General features: G+C 39.5%; 1 protein-coding gene across 5 annotated transcripts in view; it reads right to left on the bottom strand.

Moving 5' to 3' along the window:
- Positions 1-12,202, bottom strand: part of csmd3b (CUB and Sushi multiple domains 3b) — a 424,286-nt gene extending 412,084 nt beyond the window's left edge. For all 5 annotated transcript variants that reach the window (XM_076878974.1, XM_076878975.1, XM_076878976.1 and 2 more), the window contains exon 1: positions 10,979-12,202. In XM_076878974.1, the coding sequence (XP_076735089.1) occupies positions 10,979-11,228 (250 nt within the window). In that variant the 5' untranslated portion in view covers positions 11,229-12,202. The remainder of the gene's footprint in view (positions 1-10,978) is intronic.
- Between the last annotated feature and the right edge of the window lie 14,327 nt (positions 12,203-26,529).

The following is a 26,529-nucleotide window of genomic DNA, read 5'->3' as shown; positions in this document are numbered from 1 at the left end:
GTTGAGGGAGGGAGATTGTGTGCTTGTTTAGATAAGGTTTGCGTGTATGATCTTTGCTGACAGCCTGCTTCTATGAGCACTGTCATCACATGCCAGGCCTAAATGGGAAAAAAGCCATTCATTTCCATTCTCTGTCTCCAATTTCCCGTGTGTATCCATTTATATATTTTTAATACAAGATAAAAGTATTCTTTTACATGATAATTGTCAAATGCTTCCCACAGAATCAATTAAGCTAAGTGCCACACTTTCTGTCTTTAAAAAAAAGAAATAAATGTAAAACTTGCATGAAATATTGAAGGGTTGGATTAGCTCCAATTTAGGGCAAAAATGTAGCTGGGTTCACAGACCACTTCTTTGTCTGCTGTACACTCATCAATTTGCAATTTCACTTTTTTAATATCAATAATTTAGATTAAAATAAGATTTATTGGGTTAAAAATTGATTTAAAAAATAATAAATTAAATTGATTGAGTGTTCTATAATCTGACTGTACATATTTTACAGTCGGAATAACAGAAGAAAGACAACCGCAGTAATTGTTTAGTACCAAGTTCTTTAAGGCACTAAGTTAAGGTGATAATTGGTAAACATCCACGTCAATTGTTAAGTTTTCTCACACCTAAACTGGAACAAGTTATGTTGAACATTTATGTATTTGCATTTATTAAAAATAGCTCCATTTACCTCCGGAGCAAAACGAGAAGCTTAGCAACTAGACACTGGGCTTGTCACGATACTAGAATTTCAAACTCAATGCCAATACTCGAGAAAATATTTAACACTCAATACCATACTCAATATCACAGAACAATTCTGCACATGTATTTGACACCGCCCTGTTTATTTCCTGTGCTTCTGGTGATCTGGTACCATCTCTTCTGATAAACAGAGTTGGTAAGTTGGCTGTCACTGTTTCTGCCAAGCTGACTTTTCTCTGCTTTAACCTGAGACTTTAAGAGAAACATTTTTAGACACAAATAATTGTGTTATCCTGTTATATTAACACTGTATATTAACAAGCAAGACTGATATCGTTTGCTGCCTAGATCCAAAATTACATTATTGTTTTATTATTTAGCAATAGCTGCTAGCTGCTACCTTAATGATAATTTAACAGACAGCTAATGTGGCCACTGGGTAATTGCTAATAGTTATACAGCTAACATTAGTGTGTGCACCAGTCAGGTTACAATTTAAAACTTTAATGTTGTTGAAACACAGGCTTTGGTGACCTCATGAAACTGCTTGTACATACTGGAGTGTGAAGTTGTGTTAGCTGGAGGAGGTGAAGAAGGTTGCAATTGTGTATCTAATATGATGGTAATTTTTAGTTTCCATTAGTATCTTACTACAGATTTTTTAAGAATATTATTTACATCACGACTATCTAAAATGTGATATATATAACAGTGAATTGATGAGTTAGTTAAAAAAAAAGATAGAAAATTAGTTAGAAAAAGCAAGGCACAGAACCATACAGAATTAAGTACTTTAGAATTAAGTAAGTTAGAAAATTTCTAACTACAGCAGAGAAATAAATATTTCTATTATATTTTGTGACTCTAAAAGAAAAGATCACTGTGAGCAAATTAAATTCTAAATAATTCTCACTAACTTATGTTAGTTTAAGCTTTGCGTTATATTTATCAGTAACATGTTTTACACCTACAACAGTGTTCCTTGAGTAGACATGACGTATATCCAATTATTAGGACCTAACAACTAGGACAGGCCTGCTTCAGCTGAAGATATACCATAAAATAGGATGAATGATAAATTCTTAATCAAAATTGCATTCAAGTTTAATATCCTCTTACAAGGATTTTCAAGTAGATTTTGAGGCTCTTTGACAGAAAAAAAGAGCTTGATCGCCCCCACCATTTTTACCTGGAAGATCAGCAACCTACAAGCCTGTGAAGAAGACTGCAGAGCTTCTTTCTAAACAGTAATGAGCAACCATCCCACTTGTGTCTTTTCAGTTCTTCATTGTTGTGGTTGCCTGCGTCCAGACATTCAAATGTGTCCACTCCACCAAATTGACTCATTGACATAGTAGCATTTCATGGCATAAGTCTAATAAGTGCCCCAGGAAGCCTAACGATTAGCCAATCAGTGCCATCAGCGAGATTAATGCCTCTGACAACCACTGTAAGCGATGCGTTATGACAGGGGTGTTTTAAACAGCCAGTGCTTGCATGTTTTTGGTAGCTATGAGACATGACTACTGTACAACAAATGCAGGAGCATGCAAAAATATATTTTCTTTACCCTTAAAACCTTAAGACAACCAATATGTTGGCATGGCTACACATCAGTGTCAAATTAAAGTTTATTACATGTAGATTTTAGATTCTAGCAATATACACAACAACGTATAAAGTTAGTTTTTTAATAACTTAATTTAAAAAAGTAAATGTTCATTTATTGTATATCCACTACATGCACAGTGAAAACCTTTCAGGACTTTTTTGTTTTTTTTATTTTTGGTAACAGCTCATTGTAGCTCATGAAAATCAAAATCCAGTATCTTAAATTATTAGAATATTTCATTTTAAGTTTAAGCAAATTACTGTTTAAACAGTATAAAACTTGTTTCAATACATGCAACTTACATCAAGACCGCTGATTCAGCATTTGTCCAAATGATGAGGGTTAGCAACAGAAGGTCATTAATGAAAAGGGTGGCTATTCACAGAGTATTGTATTATCTAAGCATATCAATGGAAGGTTGACTAGAAAGAAAAATATTGGTGGGAAAAGGTAGACAAGCAACAAGGAAGACTGCAGCCTTGAGATGATTGCCAAAAAAGTTGATTCAAGAACTTGAAGAACTTCACAAGGAGTATACTGAGGCAGGTGTCAGTGCATCAAAAGCAGAAAAGGGGCTACAACTGTTGCATTCCTAATATCAGCCACTCCTGAGACAACATCAGAAGTTTCTCACCTGGGCTAAGGAGAAAAAGAACTGGACTGTTGCTCAGTGGCCCAAAGTCCTCTTTTCAGATGAAAGTAAATTGTGCATTTCATTTGGAAATCAAGGTCCTAGAGTCTGACAGAAAAGAGGAAAGGCATAGAATCCAAGTTGTTTGAAGTACAGTGTGAAGTTTCCACAGCCTGTGATGATTTGGTGTGCCATGTCATTGGCTGGTGTTGGTGATAGTTGGTTACTGTGTTGTATCAAGTCCAAAGTCAGAAACCTTCTACCGGGAGACTTTAGAGTTCTTCATGTTTCCATCTGCTGACAAGCTTTATGGAGATGCCGACTTTCTTTTTCAGCAGGACTTAGCAACTGCTCACAGTGCCAAAAGGACTACCAAATAGTTTGCTGACCATGTTATTACTGTGTTTGATTGGTCATCCAACTTGTCTGACCTAAATCCCACAACTATCATCAAGAGGAAGATCAGAGACACTCAATCCAAAAATACAAATGAGCTTAAAGCCATTATCAAAGCAACCTGGGCTTTAATATCACCTCAGCAGTGCTTTACTTATTGGAAAGTACTGTAGTCCAAATCAGTACTGATTATATCAACATATTAAAAAACGAATAATTTGAGATACTGAATTTCTATTCTCAATAAATATTTCACTTTACATGTCATTAATTTTTTTCACGGTATTCCATTTTTTTAAAGATACAATATTACTGATTAACAGAGAAAATTAAAATCTGCCCATCTATGGAAATTCGTTAGAGTAGATGCAATATCTGTGAAGACAGAAACAAAACGGACTATTTTTTCTTGTTGTAATTTCATGTCAGCTATTGTATGTACTTTCTACAGAGAGAACAGTCATTAAGGGAATCAGTTTCCTCCTCAAGGACTGTCTGAGAGGGGCACACTCTGGTTGTCACCAAGGACTGAACCTTTGACCGACTTTGCTGTTTATGCATCCACACGTCTATCCTTCTCCAATGCCATTTCCCATGTTCCTTCAAGCATCCATCTTTAATGAAATATGTCCTCCTACCATACCAATATTGCACGTTTCTTTACATAGATTAAAGCAGATCACACAGACACACACACACACACCAAGAAGGAGCACCAGCTGGATCTGAGACTGTCTGTCTTTGTTAATTTCTCATCTGCCTTTCTCGTAACGCATCAGAGTGTGTGTGTGTGTGCGCATGTGTCTACCTCCTATGCCTGCGTGTCCCTGCGTGTGTGCACTTGTGTGTTTGCAGTTACCCTTAGGGTAACACATGCTATCTCGGTGTGCCCAATAATTTTTTTGTGTATTTATAAGTTCCTGTGTATGTGTGTATGCGTGCCTGCTCTAGCCTCCTCAACATGTTCATGTCATGTCTACTTCGAGTCATCTCTGAAATAATGAAGAGGCTACAGTGTGTGTGTCTGTGCCAGGTTTGTGTGGAAATCTCATATCTTCTGAACCTCCTCCGTTAATTATTAGAGAAGCAGAGATTTCTCCAATTTGATTGCCCTTTAATCGTATTTTTTTTTCTAATTTGAAAAAAAGTAAAACTCTCAGGTAAATTAAAAACACACTTCCTAGACTATTTCTTTTGATGGTTTGTTAACATTATATTCACTGATCACTTCTATAGGAAGCTGCCATACCTTTCAGTTTAATTACAGTGAATTATGATTGAACTTGTCACACTTGTGTCAATGAGTATTCATAACAGACCTTGGAGGAAAACAGGAATTGTATATATAAAGCTGTTAAGGATCCATGAGACCTTAAAACAGCTGGAACAGCTAACCAGAGTGCAGTCTCCCTTTTTATTCCAATTTGCATGGCAAAATTATCACTTCTTTCAATTTAACAAGCCTGTTGATAGCAGAGACAGCTCAATATGTGCAATCTGACATTTTTAAAAGCATACCAGGCAGAGATCTGTAAATACATGAACAGATTTGGCTCCAGCAATTAAAAGAAAACACAAAATTTGGGTGGCAATTTGTGTTGCAGGGAATAAAACGTGTTCCCAGCTAGAAGGAAAAAAATGCAAGAGATTAACACAGCTGTACCATGTGTGTGCCCAGATAATATAATCAACACTTATAACAAATTCAAAAAGAATAGAGGTTCGGGTAGGAGGGGAAAAGGAGAAGAGAAGGTAAGATGAATGGACAAGAGAAAAGAGAAGGAAGGGGGATGAAGGAGGTAAGAGGAGAGATGCCAGATGTGGGAGATGAAAGAAAGGTGGCCATTACAAATTCAGCATGGGTGGAGGTCAGTAGGAGGATGCAGGAGGAAGGAATAATGGGTTAGCAGGAAAGGCAGGGTTTGGATGGAGAGAAAAATGCAATTGAATATGGATCAGTCAATATAGAGAAAAAATGTTCTTGGTGACCACTCAAAAAGTAGGTTTCACTAAACTGGTTTATTCAGAAGTATGCATAAGCCAGGGAAGTATAGTTTTCAGTAAATGCTACAAAATTAACTAAAAGGGACAACTAAATAATACTGCCTACAGATCTAGTTTGTTTGGTTTGTTTTTTGGCTTCAATTGGGTCACGATTTTTGGGTTCAATTCAAAATTACATCCATACGGGTGCCAAACTGTTTTCAGACAGCTATGGTGATAACATAAAAGTATGCAGGTTGTAAAGGAATCGGAGGGGAAAGAGAACAGGCGAGAGCACAATTTACATCACAAGTAGCGAAAGTGATACCTCTAACTGAAAGTTCAGTTCCCTCTAATGTTATCAAAGGTAAAATATCAAAGGTACACAAATCTCACATATGTTCATGGGTTTAGGGGTGACAGTTATCACAAGATTACATTCATGAGAAAGTAACTTACATTATAAAAATAAACTTTCTGGGGAAATCAATGCTTCCTGTTTGACCATCAGGTATAACATAAATGAAAAAAAATCTCAAGAGAATGTTCACAACACATTTAGCACCTTAAAGCTGGGTGATATAACAGCAAAACATTGTGATACTTTGGTGTTAAAAATGGTGAAGGCCAGTGTTCCACACCCTGAAGGCACAGTGTGCATGTCAGCATTTTGTCATTTTCTCTCCCATGTTTTCTTTACCTTTGAATTGACAAGACGTGGCTGAAAGTACAAGTACCTATGTCAACTGTCAACAGCAAAAACGACGGACGTATGGAGTAATTTTCTTTCACAGTCGACAGTGACAGACAGCCAGGAGACACTACAAGTCCGTTCTTTAACACAAAAAACTTGGCAAAGCATCGGAAAAGCAGTCTAAGAGCAATGACACTCATTTGGATTCATCTTTCAGTTTGACTGGCAAACATCTCAATAGGCAAACCCAACATTTACACTAGTAATGTTAACTTACTACTACAAATGGAAAGCTGCTGCAAATCACGTGTTCGAAAAATGCAGATCTTGAAAACTACCTGCACATTTATACTACCTATACATCTTTGCACCCAGTAGAGCACAAACCTCTGCCAAGGAGATGTACGGAGTCCTACCGCCGTTTAATAAGTGAGAACTACTTCAAATTTAGAGTTAACTATGAAAGAAATCACATAAATTCAGGTGTAGATGGCAGCAGCAAAAAACACTTAATAGAACATAAATAAGAGGGTTACTGGGCATGAAATAAAGCAAACATAAATGGCAATGACAGCACGTCTGGCACTTCAGGGTAATAAAAAAACCAAGTGAGGATTATTAGCCTGCACACAAGTGCATTAAAGTAGACTGGGTACAAATGACTCTCTACCTGCTTGGTGGAGGTCTACACTCTACTGAGCACATTTTCTTTTTTCATTTTGTCAAACTAGATTCCCACAGGATCGTTAACAAAAACTGGATCTTGGATGTTTTAATTATTAAAACTGAAACATTTCAAGCTCCGCGTCACTTACTTTTCTTGGTGCTTTAGGTTTAGTCATGTTTCAAAATAGGCACTGAAATATTTCTATAGGTAAGGCTCAAACAGATGAAGAAACAATAAGCACAACAGTTTAAAAAAGGTGGTTAGAAGTAGTAAAGGACACAAAAGACACCAGCACAAAGGTTGAGAATGATCAAGATTAAACAGTAGGAAAGGGTGAGATAAGAAGTGGGACAATCTGAGCCCAGGTTTTTGTTAAAGAAACCAAAATTAGTAATTGCCTTACATGCTTACCGTTGAACCTCGCCTCATCTTCTCCTTTCTCTGTCTCTGCAAGCCAAAACTATTTATACGATCAAGAGGCTGACTCTACGACAGACACATCTTCCTCCCTGAGAAACCAGCCATGAGCCACAGGATTAAATGTGTGTTAGAAAGTCTTTGCTGTGTGAGTATGCTGCTCTGGCTCATTATGAACACAGTGTTCTAATAGTCCAAATGTACAATGTGTCTAGCAGAGACAAAAAGTTCCCTCTGTGAGTTTCAGCAATAAGACATAGTATCAATTGTAGATAGAATATCAAGTTTTTTTTGCCCCCTAACTAACACAGATAAATGATCAGTTGGGGCATATTAATAGACAACATCAATCAATGACTTATAATCAGCATCAGGGTTGTGGACTGCTCCAATCATTCTTTGATATGCAGAGATGAGCTGTAAAGCCTGGGTGGTGGACCGTTTCCCCGTGCCTTAGAGCCTTTGCAATTTAACACTGATGACCAGCATTAAATTACTAGATGCTACCAGAGGATGTCTGATAAATTTCAATTTCTTCATGTTGCAAGAACAAAGTACTACATGGCTAATCAATATAAATTAAATTAGCTATTTTTAGCCTTATGGGTTAATTGCATGGTCACATGCCTGATTCTAGCTATCAGCAGAAACAGTATGTAATTCTACACCCTACTGATGACTGGAAGACAATGACCCGACTATCTAATTGATAATTGGTCGTATTCAACTAGTCAGCGTTGGTCCTTTAAATTGGGTGCTGATGAGATCTATAGTGTCATTAAAAAAAATCTCTAAGGTTATATCTCTGGTGGCACTGCTGAAAAACAGCTCAAATCCATATTTGCTGCGCACATGCAGGTTGAGAGGTTGGACACAGCTCTCGTTTTGATTCTGACAAGTTGAATGTAGCCCAGATTACATTTAGGTCTGGGAGACGGTGAAAAATGTGTGTGGGTTTTTCCTTGCGTGCATGTGCACATGTGCAATTTAGTATGTTTGGTGAGTAAATTAAGCCTCTGGAGCCACAGGACAAATCTGACAGATGAAATGAAGAGAGGGAGCCTAGAGGAGAGCTGAGAGCACAGAAGAAATGCTGAGCGGAGGAGAGAAAAATAGAGGAGCAGGCGACAGGAGAAGGGGTGAGAGGAGAGGTAGAGATGAGCTGAGGAGAGCAGAGCAGCAGGGAGGAGGAGGAGAGCTGAACAGATGAAACGGAGAAAGGACAAGTGGCGAGAAGAAGAGCAGAGTACGACTACAGCAATTTTTTCAAGATATACTGTTAAGAAAAACTTAATTTTAAACATAACGAAAGAGTAGCACTTTTATAATCACCTCTCAGATACACAGAGTCCAAAGAAATTAGGAGTATTGAAACCTTTCATCAGCTCTCTCCATGAATGACCTCTTTAAAGTCCTTTCATTGCACAAAGACTTTGAGGAACACCGACTCCTCAATTAAAGTCCCGCATCATGACAAAAGATGCTACTTCTCCAGAAATGGTACTGTATCTTTGTGTCAAATGTGTTAAGCAAGTTGAGAAATTAATGTTTTTGTCCACTGGCTACAGCAGCGTGTGAATCCATTACCGCCTTGTTCATTACTTTACCTTCCAGATTGCTTTTTAGAACAGAATTGCAGGTCCATACAATGATTGGTTACCTGCCAATAGCCAGTGGAGTAGACTAATTTGCCAGCCACAGCCAAAATGTAACAGCGTTTGGCTGGTGGCTGCTTTTAATTTTCCAGCTTCTTTTTAAAGCCTTGGTCCTGAAAATGTCAGCATGGATCAAGGGGACATTTAATTACACATTTATTTACTTTTTATTCCAGCCTCTGTACGTTTAAAGAAGGCTTTATTTGCCCGCTTACTTTGCCAGCTTCTATACCTTTGACATTCGATTGATCCTAATAAGAATTAGTATTTCTCTAAAGATACTCTTTAGACTGCTTTAAATAAAACAGCTATCCCAAGAAGTATTTTTAAAAATATCTGCTGCTATGAGGTCTATCACAGGCTTGACAGCTGCGAGGAGATCAGTGCCAGGATCTGTGCCCCCGAGGGTTTAAAATTAGATCTTCTGCGCCTGAGGAAATCCTACCTTTCTTGCCTTTGTTCAGTTGGCACCCTACAAATCACAATCCCTCATCTGTCCATCAAAGTGAACCATAACAAAAAAAAAGTATTTTTGAAATCGGCAACAAAAAAAGTCTGGAGTTTCCTGGGTGTTATTTTTTTTAGCGTTAAACTACAACACTGCATGCTGTGATGGTGCAAAACCGCACGTCTAGACTGTCCCTGTGTCGATTCGCTTAATCGCTGTAGAAATCCATAGTATTTCTGTTCAGTCAGCCTACACACAATCTCCCCGCACTGGAGGATGATACAGACTTTGCAATGACAATGACAAACGGTTCTCAGTAGCTTCCACTGGAGCTGGATTTTTGAGGTTTCCTTTTCCTTCTTGTGCAATTTTCAGGCTTAGTCTATCCCCTTATGAAGCCATATTTTCTTATGAAACTACCTTGGCTGGGTGTTATCAGAAGCCCATAGAAGGGGCAGGCTCAGTTAGAAACCTGGTCCTGCTCGAGTCTCTAAACTTGTTCTGTCTTCTTCCTATCGTGTTATTTCTCCCTCTCTCTGTCACTCAGCTCACCTCCCTCTTCCCACATCCCTACTTCCTCTACTTCTTCTCTATCCATCTTTTCCCTCTTCTACACCATCCTTTCCTCTAGATGCGATGATTAAGACTCGGTTACTCTAAACACCACAAAAGCCTCACCTGACGCAGCAGTGACTGCGTTTGCCTGGGTGTGTGAGCTCACTCAAATGTGCGCGTTCATACGACATTTTTGAAAAGGATCAGAAAGACAGGACTAAAAATGGAAAGCAGGGAAAGACAGACAAAGAAGGCAGGAGAGGGGGTGCCACGCTGTGAATATTTTAACATTTTATTTCACTCAAGAAAGGAAAGAGTGGGAGCAAGTGAAACAAGGAGGAGAGAGGGAGGGGGAAGAGAAAGAGCAAGGACAAGGACAGAAAGTGTCTAAGATAGAAAAGAAAAAGAGGTGGTGGGGGGGACACCAGAATTATATAACATCTTTTGACTGAAATGCAGTTTCAGAAAAAAAAAAAAGAAGAAGAAGAAATGGTCATGGTGGAGGAGGTTTGGGAATAAAATGCTGTGTAAGGCTTGGGCCTCATCACTAGAAGCAACTCACGTTCACACTCATGCACACACACACACACAGACAAACACACTCCCGCACACACTTTGGTATAAGCAACTCACGTTCGCTGCCACAGCCCAAGAGCTACCGCAAGAATATTTATTGGCTACCAGCTCAATGGCTGTATTGAAGAGAAGGATGAGAGAGAGAGAGAGAGAGAGAGAGAGAGAGAGAGAGAGAGAGAGAGAGAGAGAGAGAGAGAGAGAGCAAACTGAAGCAACCAGAAAACGAGGAAAGAGGGAGAGAAGCTGTTGCCTGTTCCACTCATCTCTCCCTCTTTCCCTTCATCCTACCTGTATGCCAATTCCCTTTTCTCTGCTTTGCCCCGCAACACACCATACATCCACGCATACATCCCCAACCCCTTCTCACTCACACTCTTGCACTGACACCTCGCAGACATCCTCGCGCGCACGCAGACACCTCTCGCACACTAGCAGAAGCACACCCACACTTTCCTCTTTACAAACGCGCGCGCGCTTGACTGCATCAGTAAAGAAAAAGAAGAAAAAATTAAAAGAAGAAGAAGAAAAAATGTACTGCCGGCCATTCTCACTCAAACCGTGTGACTGCGTGTGGGTTCGCTTATTAACTGTCTGTGTATGCGCGTGTGTGTCTGTGTGTTTGCGGGTGTCGCATCCCCTTACCTTGGGCGCGCGATGAGAGCGAGCAGAGAACGAGACTCCACAGAAAACAGCGCATCGCCGTCATTCCTCCGTCCCTCATCCTCTCGTTCGTCCCCCTCATCCTCCTCTTCGTCGTCACCCTCTTCATCCTCCTCGTAGCCGACGAGAGGTGCGTGAGACAGCGTTCCGTGCCGCTATTAGTAATATTATTAGCATCAATACATCTTCCGTGAGCCGAGCTCGAGCCCTCTAAGCTCTCACCGGGCCGCATGCTGCTTCACATCCAGAAAACGGAGGGAGAGAGAGAGTGGGAGAGATAGAGAGAGAAAGAGAGAGGGGGAGAGAAACCGGAGACGCGTGCGTTTTCTTTGCCGCCTCCTTCTAACATAGACTAGATAAATCCTTCATATCCGAAAAAAAATCTAATAAATTCAGTCAACATCCACCGAGGGAGAGAAAAAAAGCCCAGAGAAGCAGAGGGGTGGAAGGGACGGGCGCACAGGTTGCCTCTCTGTCTTTAAATCCACTCTCCGCTAGGTTTTAGCGGTGCTTGTCGTCAGTACCTCTCTATTCCGTCCCGTTCCATTGCAGAAAAGTGATAGAGAGGGAGGGAGAGCTTCAAATCCACACTTCCCCTCAGCTGCATCTCCTCTTCAGTCGGAAAATATTAGGCTCTGTGGCGTTTTCCCTTCTTATATGCCTCTCCTCCTGTGCTCTTATGTATACTGCGCGTTCCCTCTTTTTCTGTCTTTTAAAAAATATGTATATCCCCTTGACTTTTTTTTCTTACCGCTGAATATCTCAAAAATGAACAGGGATATCTGTTTTTAATAGGGTATCTGTTCGGAAAATCTTCCTCTCTTCCGTGCGTGTGTCAAAGCTTCTTTTTCTTTCCCTTCTCTGCACCTCCTTTCGCTTTCTTTCTATCTTTCTTAATTTCGTTCTTTCTTCACAAACAATTGCGCTGAAAAAAATGTACCTTTACCTCCCCAAATAAGAGAAATTGATCTCACCGTTTCTCATTCATTCGACTTCTTTTCAAAAAAGCGTCACAGTCACTGCGTCTCATTATCCTCACCAAACAAGTCAAACCAGAGCTCGCTCGTGATGTTGAGCCAGTCCTTAAGTTCTCTTGGGAAAACCAAACGAGGAAAGGATAGTGAAAATCCCTCTTGTCAGAACCCCTAGGAGACGTGCATCGTTCCCTCTGCTCGGTGTGCTGTGGTCTTCTCTCCTGGTGTACTGGTTGGTGCGTCTCTTCCCTCTGCGCTGATACAGGGATGCTGCTTTCAAGAGCTCATCGTAAGCTCCCGCTTCTATTCACGTGGGTTTGGTCGGAAATAATAGCCTAAAATTGACTCGGTGTCACTCTTTGCCACTGCAGCTCTGTAAAAAGGACAGTGTTCATTGGTTTACACCGGTGTCAGGGAATGGTTTCTTACCAAAACTGAACGTCTAGTCAAAATTTATTATAAACGGGGGAAAAAATAACAAATACTCAAAAGGTACATCTTAAAGCAAATGGTAATTAAACTCATAATTAGTAACATGGGCCAACTAATGATCAACTAACAGTCATCACTCAATTACTCCATTTGTCTTTTGAAATAAAATCAATACAAGGAGGAAAACGTGGGAATTTGGCGGTAAATGGTAGACAGAAATGTTTGAGTGTATCTAATGCCGACTGAAGTGCACTGCTGATCCCTTGAAGGCATCTAAAATACTTTAAGCTAATGCTTTGAATATGTTTAGAGGCAATGCCCTATTTTGGTATATTTGCAGAGCTCCTTGCCTCCACTTTATATTAACAAAGTCCACAGGGGAAATGTGTAAATGCACCAAGTCATTACCAAAGAATGATAACCTCATAATAGTTTGCAAGTGGGTATAAATAGCATGCCACTTCAGGCACATTTAGCTTACCACATCTATGCAGTAAATGTATCTTTTTTTTGTTTTTCCTCCCCCCAAAAGGGTAGGAAAGAGGGGTAAGAAATAATGGACTAAATACAAAGTAACATGGAGGCAAGGCCAAGAGGTTACAATGACTAAACACCCAACAGGTCAGGTCCCTCCAGTGTGCAGTTTTGGAGTTTATGTATTGATTTATTTAGATTCATTTCTTGCTTTTTTATATGCTGAAGGGAAACAATTGGCATAGGAAAAAACACATCACTGTGTCATGACTTTTATCTGTTAAAGCCTGGATTAAAATCAGAAATGTCCAAAAAAGAAAAAAAGTCTATATATGGTTCTATGATTTTTGTTACAGCCTTATGTTCATACTTAGCAGGCTTAAAGAGGCTATGTGGGTGGATGAAGACCTTGATGAGCCAATGCTGCTTGCTCCATTGACGCCGAATCCAAATAATCTTTAAGCCTGGTGTCTATATTAAAAGAATCCAATTTCTCCACCTTCCAATTAACAAGCATTGTCCATTTCACTGAAAGCAAGGTTAATCCCATTGAGTGTCGTTAACCCACTGTTGGACATAATGGGGAATTTAGAATGAATATTTCTGCAAAAAGTTCATTTTCATTAGTCTTTGTTAGGTTAAATTCCCATCTGTGCATTTCTGGGTTTTTCAGTTTCATGTAATGGTTTGATTTAAGACAAGATACCAACCTGATTATTTCCGTAAGGAATTATAATATTTCCAACTTACTCACAGCAAGAAGGTCCTGGGTTAAAATCCAGGTATCCAGGCATGTCTGTGTGGAATTTGTATATTCTTGCAAGGGTCCACAGTGGGTACTTCAGGTTGCCCCAGTAGTCAAATCCATAGTGTTTGGTTAAGTGGTGACAGCTGTGACAGGCATCTGCAACCCTGAATTGCACAGAGAGAAGAAAATGGATAATTATGCATTGTTTTTCTTTAAACAGTTTGTGTTGTCACTTTTGATATCACAACTTTCCAGCAATCCTCAAAATTTCTTGGATTAAACTTTTGTGTCTTTATTCAGTTGAAATTTGCAGGCAGCACAAAAAGAGAAGAAGAGTATATGTTGGCTTGTTGTCCACTCTTGTTAGTCAACATTCACTGTGTAACAAATCCCAATGGTCAAATTGTTGTTGATGCCAAACTAACAAAAAGTCTACATTTAAAATGTGCTACAAATATTCAAATGTACAAAACATTTGTGCAAACAAGTTGGGAAATTGATACTGGCTTCATTAAATGAATTCTGTCAGCCAATTATCCAGCTTAAAAGTTTGTGCAAGTTGATTTGTATTCAAAACACAAACAAAGAGACAGAAAATTGTATACTGGCATCAGTGATTCTACACTAAATCATGACATCTGATGTAAAAGTTGTTCTAAAATTGATTTTAACGACCAAGTGTACTCTGTGGCTATCCATTTTTCACGTACATCCATTTTTTTATTCACCCTTTAGAGGAAGGAATCTCCAATCACCCGTTACCTCATGGTTTCCCTTCAAGGTTAAGTTGTATTCAGACTTGAGATTTCTGTGAGATCTAGTTCTTGAAGCCATACCAGCTGACATAATTTGAGCTTGTAGCTGAAGTTTTTTGAATGGTTGAGTGTAGCTGTATGTACTGTAGATGGGGTTACTTACTTAGATAACTACCAAAAATGAAATGTTAATCACACCATTCTTTACAATATAAAGTATCAATGAAAAACAACACTAGAAGTTGCTGAATATGAGCAGTAAAAGCTACCAAACCTAATCTCCAATCCACAGTTCTGTTTTCTGTTAACTTTTGTGTCAGTTAGTCTTCTGACATACTCCTTATCTTAAAATTTCTTTTCCTTATCTTCATTTTTTATGTTGTTTATCTTTATCTGATAATCAAATGTTATTAGATCCAGTAAAACTTAGTTGCAACAACTCCAAGCTGAGATGTGCACACACACATCCAATCCAGGGCTCAAAAAGTCTTTCAAAGCATCTAACTGTAAAAACAATTATCCTTTGCCAGACAATATTTAACACTTACACTTCCTAGATGGCACTACTCTTAAAATATATAAAATATAAATAAATTTAGTTCATTAAGTGTTATTATATAGAGGCTCAAGTGCTAATATGCTACCCCCATTTGGGAAGCCATAATTTTTGGTCTGTTTTACTCCCATGTCATTAGTAGAGACCATCTTGCAATGGGTTTATGTTAGTCACGACTACTACATCTGTCTGTCAATAGGGAGTTAAAACAAGCATGTGGGACGTGCACTTCTGTCACCACTTACTCAGTACAACAGTGTTAGACCACACCCATCTTCAAACTCAGCCTTCATTGTAATCTAAACTACTTTTCTGTAAGTTAATCCTGCCATGATCATATCTGTGCATTGCAATCCTGCAGTATATCCACCCATCTACGTGGGATTCATTCCTGCTACGGTTGGTGTTTGGCACAAACACATACACACACAAATAGAAAAAAAAAACAATACAAGCCATTCTCTCTCAGTAGGTAATTAATAGTATTAAATTAGTAACGGTGCTTTTGATTTCCTGATCATTGATTCTCAGTTTGAGTGCAGCTCTGGTGTAATTTACAGCATCTGAGTGTGCGGAGAAGAGGCGAGTAAACGGGGCATGTGTGCTTTTCTGTTCTGAAATGATTTTAAGAAACGTTTATGTGGTGGAGGAATATCCAACACTGGTGAAATTGTGTACATGCATCTATGTGAGAGTTAGCAGGAATATGTGACAGCGAACTGGCTTGCATGCCTGAATGTATGTGTGTGTTTGTGAAACCTGCTCCCAAATGCTCCCTTGAAGCACTCTTCTGCCATCTACAGGCACCTTCTCTCCCCCTTCTTCTCTCTCACTTTCTCCCAAACAAAAACTTGTGTTAATCATTTTGGCATCATTTCAATATTCAGTGCAAAACTGCTGTTTCTTGGAGTCTGCGTGCGTATCTAGTCCATATGCATGTACATGGATGTCTTGAATCCTCCGTGTGCACAATTTCTGGGCCCTACATTAGCTGTCTGTTGCTTTCAGAAATCAATAAGGCAAGCGTGAGGTTCATGTCTGGAGAGAGAAAGAGAGAAAGGAGAGTAGAATGGAAGTAAGAGTGGGATGTAAAAAGGGAGAGAATGGAGGGAAAGGTGTTAGGTGGGAGATATGTAGGGGTGTGAAAAGGAGAGGAGCAGAAGGCAAGAATGCACTAAAAGATGCAAAGAGGAAAAAGAAGGCTGTACAACAAAAGAAGAGCCAAAAGGAGCAGAGGAGAAGAAATGAGAAAAGGAAAGTGGGTGAAAAGGCAAAAAGGAAGAAGACAGGAAGGAAAGACAAAAAAATGATGGTAAAAAACACTCAGGTTAGAGAAATGCAGATAAAGTCCAGGGAAGGAGGGAGACAAGAGGGGGATGGAAGGAGGTCCTGTGGCTAACGAATAAAATGGGTTGGTGGGGGGGGTCATGGAGGGGGAGAATGCTAGAGAGACTTTCATGAGTAATTCACTATTCACAGTGGTTCTTTGCAATTGCCCCAAAAACTAGACATACACAGCAGACAGATGTAATGTATTCCAGCATGTCCTAGAAACCCAAGAAACTAAGATTCACTTTACATACTTTCCTTATTCTGCTGCATACTAAGCTTCATCCAGAAGAGCTTATATATTGCGAGCAGGTAGAGGCATCACTGTCTTGTTCAAAGCAACGTTGTTGACAGACCTGAACCTGATTTATCTCTGTAGGCTTTCCTACAGAGTGGTACCAATGGTTCAAATGATATGGCATATATCACTGCTGCATTTCAAAATCCTATTTGTTTGTATCCATTACTTTGCTATTGTTGTGAACAGTCAAAGTTTGTTTTTGATGATTAGAGGCGACACATCCAGTCTATTTGGATCCAGAAGCCAACAGCTGGCATCAGATTATATCAATTGTCAATTTTCTTCTCTGTTTACAGGCCTTATTATGGGAATTGTGAATAGGACAATGGAACATCCTAGGTTGTTTTTTTTTAAACGGCCCTTTTTATACAAATTATGTTGTATTGTGTTTGTCATGTCTGAATTATCCTGAAGCAATAGCGCATAGAAGCAAGTAAAGCTGAAAAAAAAGGCAATTCATTAGTAACCTGGGAGAGACCACACCACTGTCCTTCTGTTCTCATGCAATAATCATTTTCAAACTCACATACATGGCCCAAACTCTGCATTTTGACTATATTCTAACTGTTTGTGTCTCTCATTTTTACAGTAAAGCAAAGTGTCAGCGTGGTATATGGCTGTTCCATGCTGTAAAAGTGTACTCAATATGGTCATTCAGAAAATCACTAAACTTCAAGTGTCAGGTTATACAAATTCTTTTAGCCTGAGCACAGATTCAGCAATAATTTGCTATTTCAAAGATCAATTGTCCTTTTAACAGTAAAGTATTAAAGCCAACAGATGAGCGGTAAACAACACCGAGTTCCCTATTACCAGATCCTTTCATCTGTACATTCACACAGGTGTTGAAAAATCATCTTTGTTTATTTGTCTTTTCTATTCATTGACCCTACCCAAGAGACGGATAAACTGTATAATGACTAGACTGAGCCTGACAGTCATGTAGCAGTGACAGGTTTGATTTAAATGTCTTTAATATGGAGAGGAATCTCACTGAATGTAATTGATATGCTCAAGAACAGCAGGACGCCCCGGTGCTAGGAGCATTACGCTGCCAGATGTGCATTCTGACTATTTGACTTGAGCCCTTGCGGGACTAGCAAAAACCGGTCATGTCAGTAAATGAGCAGACGGCTTAACTGCAAATGTGGGACATAGGAATCCCATATGTAAGGAATCTTGTGAAGAAAAGCATCCAAGCAAAACAAAAGGATGGATTTATTTATTTATTTTTGTCACTGGAGCATGATCCCTCAATGGGACATGCGCTAATGAGGTAATTGACTAACGAGATATCCAATCAGGAGCCACAGTGCCGGAGGGCGGGAAGGCGGCTGCTGTCGACACGATCGAGTTATTCCCGTTTTGCAAACACACACACACACACATGCACAGTTATGCAGGCAATAATGCCCACACACCCCACAACAGAGAGAATATTTGTTCATCACCAGCTGCCTGTATACAAGCAATGTTGCTCGTGGGGTGTGTATGGAGGGAGACAGATTGTATGAGAGTGTGTGAATGTGTGTGTGTGTGTGTGTGTCTGTCTGTGTGCAACGGGGTAGTGTACAACAAGAAGCAGCATCATTGACTTTACAACAAGGTGCCAGTGGCTATTGCAAGCACACACACACACACACACACACACACACACACACACACACACACACACACACACACACACACACACACACACCAGGTTTTGGCTCTGATTAGTTTCACACATGGCAGACAATATCAAGAGTGTTACCCCTGGTTATTGGGAGGACAGATACAGAGGCCATCTGATTGAAAAAAGTAAGCGGGGAGGAATAGTGTTACTGTCAGTGTTTAGCAGAAACCTCGTACAGTGGGGCAAAAAAGTATTTAGTCAGCCATCGATTGTGCAAGTTCCCCCACTTAAAATGATGACAGAGGTCAGTAATTTGCACCAGAGGTACACTTCAACTGTGAGAGACAGAATGTGAAAAAAAAAATCCATGAATCCACATGGTAGGATTTGTAAAGAATTTATTCGTAAATCAGGGTGGAAAATAAGTATTTGGTCAATAACAAAAATACAACTCAATACTTTGTAACATAACCTTTGTTGGCAATAACAGAGGTCAAACGTTTACTATAGGTCTTTACCAGGTTTGCACACACAGTAGCTGGTATTTTGGCCCATTCCTCCATGCAGATCTTCTCGAGAGCAGTGATGTTTTGGGGCTGTCGCCGAGCAACACGGACTTTCAACTCCCGCCACAGATTTTCTATGGGGTTGAGGTCTGGAGACTGGCTAGGCCACTCCAGGACTTTCAAATGCTTCTTACGGAGCCACTCCTTTGTTGCCCGGGCGGTGTGTTTTGGATCATTGTCATGTTGGAAGACCCAGCCTCGTTTCATCTTCAAAGTTCTCACTGATGGAAGGAGGTTTTGGCTCAAAATCTCACGATACATGGCCCCATTCATTCTGTCCTTAACACGGATCAGTCGTCCTGTCCCCTTGGCAGAAAAACAGCCCCATAGCATGATGTTTCCACCTCCATGCTTCACAGTAGGTATGGTGTTCTTGGGATGCAACTCAGTATTCTTCTTCCTCCAAACACGACGAGTTGAGTTTATACCAAAAAGTTCTACTTTGGTTTCATCTGACCACATGACATTCTCCCAATCGTCTGCTGTATCATCCATGTGCTCTCTGGCAAACTTCAGACGGGCCTGGACATGCACTGGCTTCAGCAGCAGAACACGTCTGGCACTGCGGGATTTGATTCCCTGCTGTTGTAGTGTGTTACTGATGGTGACCTTTGTTACTTTGGTCCCAGCTCTCTGCAGGTCATTCACCAGGTCCCCCCGTGTGGTTCTGGGATCTTTGCTCACCGTTCTCATGATCATTTTGACCCCACGGGATGAGATCTTGCGTGGAGCCCCAGATCGAGGGAGATTATCAGTGGTCTTGTATGTCTTCCATTTTCTGATGATTGCTCCCACAGTTGATTTTTTCACACCAAGCTGCTTTCCTATTGTAGATTCACTCTTCCCAGTCTGGTGCAGGTCTACAATACTTTTCCTGGTGTCCTTCGAAAGCTCTTTGGTCTTGGCCATGGCGGAGTTTGGAGTCTGACTGTTTGAGGCTGTGGACAGGTGTCTTTTATACAGATGATGAGTTCAAACAGGTGCCATTCATACAGGTAACGAGTGGGGGACAGAAAAGCTTCTTACAGAAGACGTTACAGGTCTGTGAGAGCCAGAGATTTTCCTTGTTTGAGGTGACCAAATACTTATTTTCCACCCTAATTTACGAATAAATTCTTTACAAATCCTACCATGTGAATTCATGGATTTTTTTTTCACATTCTGTCTCTCACAGTTGAAGTGTACCTCTGGTGCAAATTACTGACCTCTGTCATCATTTTAAGTGGGGGAACTTGCACAATCGGTGGCTGACTAAATACTTTTTTGCCCCACTGTATGTGCAACATTCAGTCACTGTTCGTATGAGGTTTCACAGACACCCTAACATTTTGTTTATTGTGTTCACGCAGAGTTGAAGGCTATCACAATGCTTTGTTTGCTGAGTAAGTCCAGTGACTAGAGTATAGATATAAATACCACCCAGTTTCTTTTTATTCTTAAAAACTTGACTTTGGTCATTTCACAACAGTTCACCCACCCACATGTAAAGTGGCATCCTTGGATGTGAAAACAGAAATTGAGTAAAACATATGGCTGCTGCACAAAAGCATTGTTTTGTTTAGGCATTCAAGCATTTTCAATACATTAGAGACAGTGTACATTCTTACATAAAAAGGAAGCTACCTATAGAATTTAAACATAGCCTGGATATAAAAGATGGACAGAGCCACTTCCTGTTCAATAGCTTCTTTCTGATCATAATTTTTGACCCAATTTTGAGTTTTTGAAAGCAGACGTGACTCACACTTTGTTTTTTTATTCAAATGGTGGCTTTCTTCATTTCTATTGTAATCTCTCTCTACGCCTCATATTTAGACTTCCAGTGAATGGGTAACAATTTAAAGATAAACACTTGGAATCAACTCCAGATCATTTATCTGCTTAATTTGTCATGAAATACTGAGGGAGCAGGTGTTGTGTGACTATTACGCTGTCCAATTACTTCTGAGCCTGTGAAAATGAGGGACTGTGTTTAAAAAATGGTTATAATTGTAAAATAGTGTACAAAGCCAACGTGTGAAAAATTGTGTTATTATCCAAGTACTTTTTTCTGCGGTTGTAAGACTTGAAAATAGTGACTGAGATCATAAATTCATCATTAAACTTTTTGTTAATATAATTTTTTATATATAATAAGTATATTATGTTCATATAGCCTGGTATGCAATCAGACTTATTTTTGCAACCAGGGTAGATGCCCTCTGCTGGCCATTAGAAAGAATGCAGGTTTAAGGCACATGAGCGTCACGTTTCACTTTGCCCATCTTTTCTATACAGTCTATGATTTTACCCCATGGTAAAAATGTTCTTTTGCTCTGAGAGATAACACCCACTTTACTGCTGTTTATGCACACTGGCATCTCCGTCAAGCAGCATTTATCTTTAAGTCTTTCAGCTGATAAAACAAAACTTTAAACGAGTCTGAGAGCAATCCTCTTAGTATTATTGCGCCCTGAAATAAGATATTGAAATGCCGTCTGGTTTTTAAGGGGTGTACTGGACATGGCCCTCAGCCACCGGCTCCCATTACTTTCAGATGGCAGTGATTTGGATGAAATCTACTGCACTCAACTGAGCCGTGTGTGTCTATGTGTTTGTGTGTATTCTCTAATAAAGCAGTGATAGATTGTGGTCTGGAGCCATTTTGAGTGAGATGGACTGAATCTAAGTATTGTAGTGCCTGCTTTTATACTCCCTCTTTCAATCTGTATCTACCTCTCTGTGTCTCTCTCACACACACACACACACACACTACTTTACCCTTTCTTCAGTCTCACACACTGCCTGCAGGAAAGGAGAAATCTTCTGAAGTGGTTATTTATCTACATCTCATTCCCTCTTTTCACAACGTCTTTCCTCTCTACACTATCAGAGCAGGACACAACCACATCCTCAATCACAGAAACTTGCACACACAGGCAGGGCATTTTAGAGTTGTAAATCCAGCACCAACCGAGAAGCTGTCACTAGCCACACCAGATAAATAAGGAGCAATTGGGAGTGTGCGCGCGTGTGTCACTATGCAAACTGTGTGTGTGTGTTTGGGATGAGAAAAATTGAATTTACAGCTTTCAGTCTAATGAAGTAAACAATGAGGTCACATTTAGAAACATCATCAAAAGAGAGAAAGTGGAGTACAGTGGTTTTCAGACCTGTCAAAAAAAAAAATGCATTCATCCAATCTTTCTGTTTATCTCCATTAAAATTGCCTCAATTGAATTAAAAACTGTTAGAAGAAGAAAAAAAAAGAAAATTTTCCTTAATGATATTATTTTTTAAACAAATTAAACTTTGATTTTATGTATTTCAGCTGCGTTTAATCATATTTATTGAGGGTTTGCAGCAAAGTTTGGTGTAAAGCACATATAGAAGAGTCTACATGTTCAGATGTATTGATGAGTTTCCATTAAATGATTCTTCATTTTTCACATTGCAGTGATTTTGAAAGTAGGCACTGTACACATTAAAAGTTTAGGGAGCCTGTTCTGGAGTTAGACAAGAGGTGTAAGTGACTCAGCTTCAGACTTGCAGTTGTATCAGAAATTGGAGGAGCTTTTAAACGTGTAGGAGTGGATAGAAAGGCTCAGTGTGCAATGATATGTCCAAATTACATGAATTAATTAGTCATTTTGTTAATTGAAAATGTTAAGTTTGGTAAATTTATTGACACATCCATTCACCTCAATCTCCTCCCTGTGTGGTGCTCTTATGGTACTTTCCTTCCCAAGGTGCAAGGAGTCCTTTGTGTGACACAGATATGAGTAAATGATGCTGCTGTTTTCCCTGTGAGGTCAAACCTAAGAGGAATTACTCAAACTATTTAGAAACAAATTATTTTTAATGAAAAACTAGACCAGTCACGGTATTATGATAATAAACCAGCACAGCCTGTTCCATGTTGCATTTATGTCTGTTACCTCTTCCTCTTCTCCCCTATGTGTCTCCATAAATGTCTTACTAAGCTGCATTCACTGACTTTTGTTTATGCATTGCTTGTACTTTACATTTCACTCTGTGTCATGCTTCTGCAGAATATATTATCACAGATCTAATGGAAGAAAATAAATCTGAAATGTACTTGAAGCACAACAAGAGGATGGACATCAGTGTTTTCTTGATTGGAATGAAGTGGATAATCTATGTCGCCAATGTGCGAATGTGTAGGTTTTCTGGAACACCTCTGCAGTGGAAGCAATCAAAACGTGCCACACGCATGCCAATTAAAGAAATAGCTCAACATATTGGGAAATGAGTCTATTTCTTGCCAAGAATTAGTTGAGAAAATCCCTTCTGCTCACATGTTTTTTTGTAGTGGTTTTTTTTTATTACTTTAAATATTAAGCCAGCTTGGTGTAAGGATTTGTCATGCTCAAATGAAGGATTCTGATTTACTTGAGTCAGATCAAATTTGTTAAAAAAAATTTAAAAAAAATCATAGAATTCACGTACAATAAAGAATTAGCTGTCATGAAAAAGTATTCACATCACAGTAATAACACAAATAAACCTTCATTCTGGCCAAAAAAGAGAGGTCAGAGACTTAGTGTTGTTCAAAAAAGATTATAATTTCATACAATGTCAATATTTTCCACTAATCCTATTTGCTGTTTGAGACATCATCCATATTCAGGTTAAGTAACTGAGATGTGAGTAAAAGAAAGCACAATCGGGTTCAAAGGCTTATGAGATAAATATGGATTGTTTTGAACTGCAAGAGATGCAAAGCTCCTCTGCTAGAGTCCAAATTAGTTCTCCTTTCAAGACAAAATGATGACAAAAAAACGAAGAAAAACATTATTTCTCCTTGCTCTTCATGCAAATGGAAGTATGAGTGCATGCTGTGCCGCAAGTGTTGGTTGTTTTTGCTGTTACTGCCTGGTGCTTTGTGTTGGTTTGGTGATGACCTATCTCAGTTCTTTGGTTTTTTATAGTATTTAAGTAAAAGTTGGAGCCTCAGGGGAGGATGCATCTGTCCGTGTCCCAGATAGATGGCTATGCTGGAAATATGAGGGGTTTTTTTGTAACCCTTGGTGACAGGTCACTGAGAGAGACATGTATTAGACTCATGCAGATGTGTTGTTGGCCAGGATTTCTGGCGGTGGGGGAAAACTTTTGTTCCTTGAATTATTTGCTTATGCACTGTTTTACCCTTCTATGTCACTGTTATGCTCCAAATTATTTGGAACATACTTGGCAATAAATGTTGATTCTGATTCTGGGTCAACTTTGTGCTTGTTGACTCACAGCAGTCTCAAAAGCCAAATGTATGTGCATGTTACAGGCTTATGATCACAATACTTTGCCCCAACAGAAGAACTCAGCATGGTTTAAACTGATCCAGTTCCATTCCATACATATCAAACTATCTGTAGACTGAGGAAGCTTATGTAGCATGGTCTCAAATATCTATTTTAGACACTACAGGTTAAGAGGATATAAATATTGTCATGTAAAAACTTTATTGTAAATATTTCATATGTGTTTAAAAAAGAAAAAAAGAGATCAAATGCATTAAAAACGTGTTTAAAATCACAATAAATAGAAGTCAATTATAATTTAAGTGTTCATGGAGTTAAAGTTACAAGAAACCCAAAGGTTTGTTATCTAATGTAAAACAAGGAAAACTTTGTATTTGCTTCAAGTTGTTTGACAACCCAAAATGAGCTTGTAAATCTTGTATTTGTTCTTATCCCATTGGTTGATGTAAACCTATTGTCCAATCAGACGTAAGGGAGGCGGGATCTAAGTGAGGCGAAGAAAAGAAAAACTAAGCTAGTGAGAGTCGGCAGCAGCACCTTACCGGAGGAGGTTGTGTACCAGAGCTAACGGGAGAATAGTCAAAACAATAGCCGTGGATGCAGAGTCAATTAATTGAAACTGTAATTTTTTTGTTTTCGCTTACAATTTTTTTTTTCGGTTTCAATCCATTTTTTTTCGGTTTCAATCCATTTTTCGGTTTCAAACCATTTTTCAGTTTCAATCTGCTGGCACTGTTTTGGCGTCCGGGGGCGCGCTGGGGGGGGGGGGGGGTTTCCGGCCCGCATGTATTTGCATATATTATAGAGGCCACTAGTGCTGACCAAGCTGCCATCTTTCTCTCTTCCCGTCTTTCAATGGCTGCTTCAATTTCAGCTTGAACCTCCAAACCGCAAGTAAGTAATCATTTTTTGTCATCTTTTCTTGCTGTCCCACTGGGCTGGACATTAGTTTAGTTTTTTTAGCTACATCTGGTGAAGTTGTGGTAAAATGTAGTGATGGGCAGATGAAGCCCCATGAAGCACTGAAGCTTTTCATCCAATTGGTTCACCCCAACGCGAAGCTTCATGAAGCTTCATTTGCTCTAGCAGGACACCTACTGGACGTAAAAATAATAGCTGGCATGAATTTGAAGAGTGTGGCATTTTGCACACAGCCTGTAAATGTCAACAACAAAAGGAGTGTGTAAAACATGTATATTGTAGTGATGGCAGTATACTGTGTATATTTATAGTGGCAGTATGGGAAATGATTATTTGGAAATGCTTGAAATGGAAATGATCATTTACTGTGAGGTGAGGTGTGGTTGGGGTGTGGACAGTAGTTGTGCTTTTGTAACGTTGAGGTATGGACAGCTACACACTGAGGCTTTGAGCCTCAGTCCTGCCTGTTCACATTTTATTCTGTAAAAACTAAATTTTCACTGCTTTTATGACCTTTTTAGTGGGGAGAACATAGCTAGGATTTAATGATTTAACAAATCTTTTGAATCCTTTGTCCTCCACAATGCTAAATAGCTGGGAGTCCTCAATCACCATGCTGACCAGGTCTTCATCTATTTGAGATTGTTCTCCTGAGGAAAGACAATAAAGATAAAGCACAAATATAAATATCACACACGTAACTTATAACAGTTGTATAATATTGTTATATCATTTAGTAACATTACTGCATCCTATATTATCATTGCATTTGATGGCTCACCTGGTCTTGCTCCACAATCGGTGTCCCCCTTATTCTCATGCAAAGCTCTGTAGTGCCTAAGCATGGATGAGGTGTTGTTGTTATATCCCAGCTCCCTGGCACATAGCAAACACTTCACCTTGTACAAAAGTCAAGACAGCTCAACATAAATTGTATTGCACCATCAGTATCATGAAAATACATCTTCTGTAGAAATTTACATACCTTGTTGGGAGGAATAAGATCAAAATGTTCCCACACAGGGGAGGACATCCTCCTCTTCTTAGCTGGCTCCATTCTCTCCTGACTTTCCTCACTCTCATAAACCTCCAAACGGTCTCCAAACTCTCACTAACCGCAACTCTCCATCAAACACCCACATTTTTGAATGAAGTCTGAGGGGTTTATATCGCTGTCATATCTCGCGGCAAAGTTCGAACCACTTCATGAACCAGTCACGTGGTACAGCCGGGCAGCGAGGCTTCGGACGTCATCATTTTCAGCTCCTCCCATAAATGAAGCAAGCCTCGATACGCGCTTCGCGGAAACGCCCCCTCCATTACTCGACACACGCTCCGAAGCCTCGATACAGAACGTCCCATCACTAGTAAAATGCTGGTATTAGCCTATTCGTCGTAGCAAGCTAGCCTGAAGCTAATATTTGCTAAATTTAGGGACGCCCGTGTCTCTTCAGGAGTTGGAGGCTGGTGTTCTAGGAGCGGATCTCAGGATCTCAACAGGCAGTGTTGGGCAGTAACATAATACATGCACCGGCGTTACGTATTTAAAATACAAAATATGAGTAAATGTATCCGTTACAATTACTGTTCAATAGGTGATATTG

Source organism: Maylandia zebra, linkage group LG22, assembly GCF_041146795.1.
Source record: "Maylandia zebra isolate NMK-2024a linkage group LG22, Mzebra_GT3a, whole genome shotgun sequence".
NCBI classification, from domain to species: Eukaryota; Metazoa; Chordata; class Actinopteri; order Cichliformes; family Cichlidae; genus Maylandia; species Maylandia zebra.
Note: the sequence above shows the minus strand (reverse complement) of the source record. Positions and strands in the feature narration are given on the sequence as shown.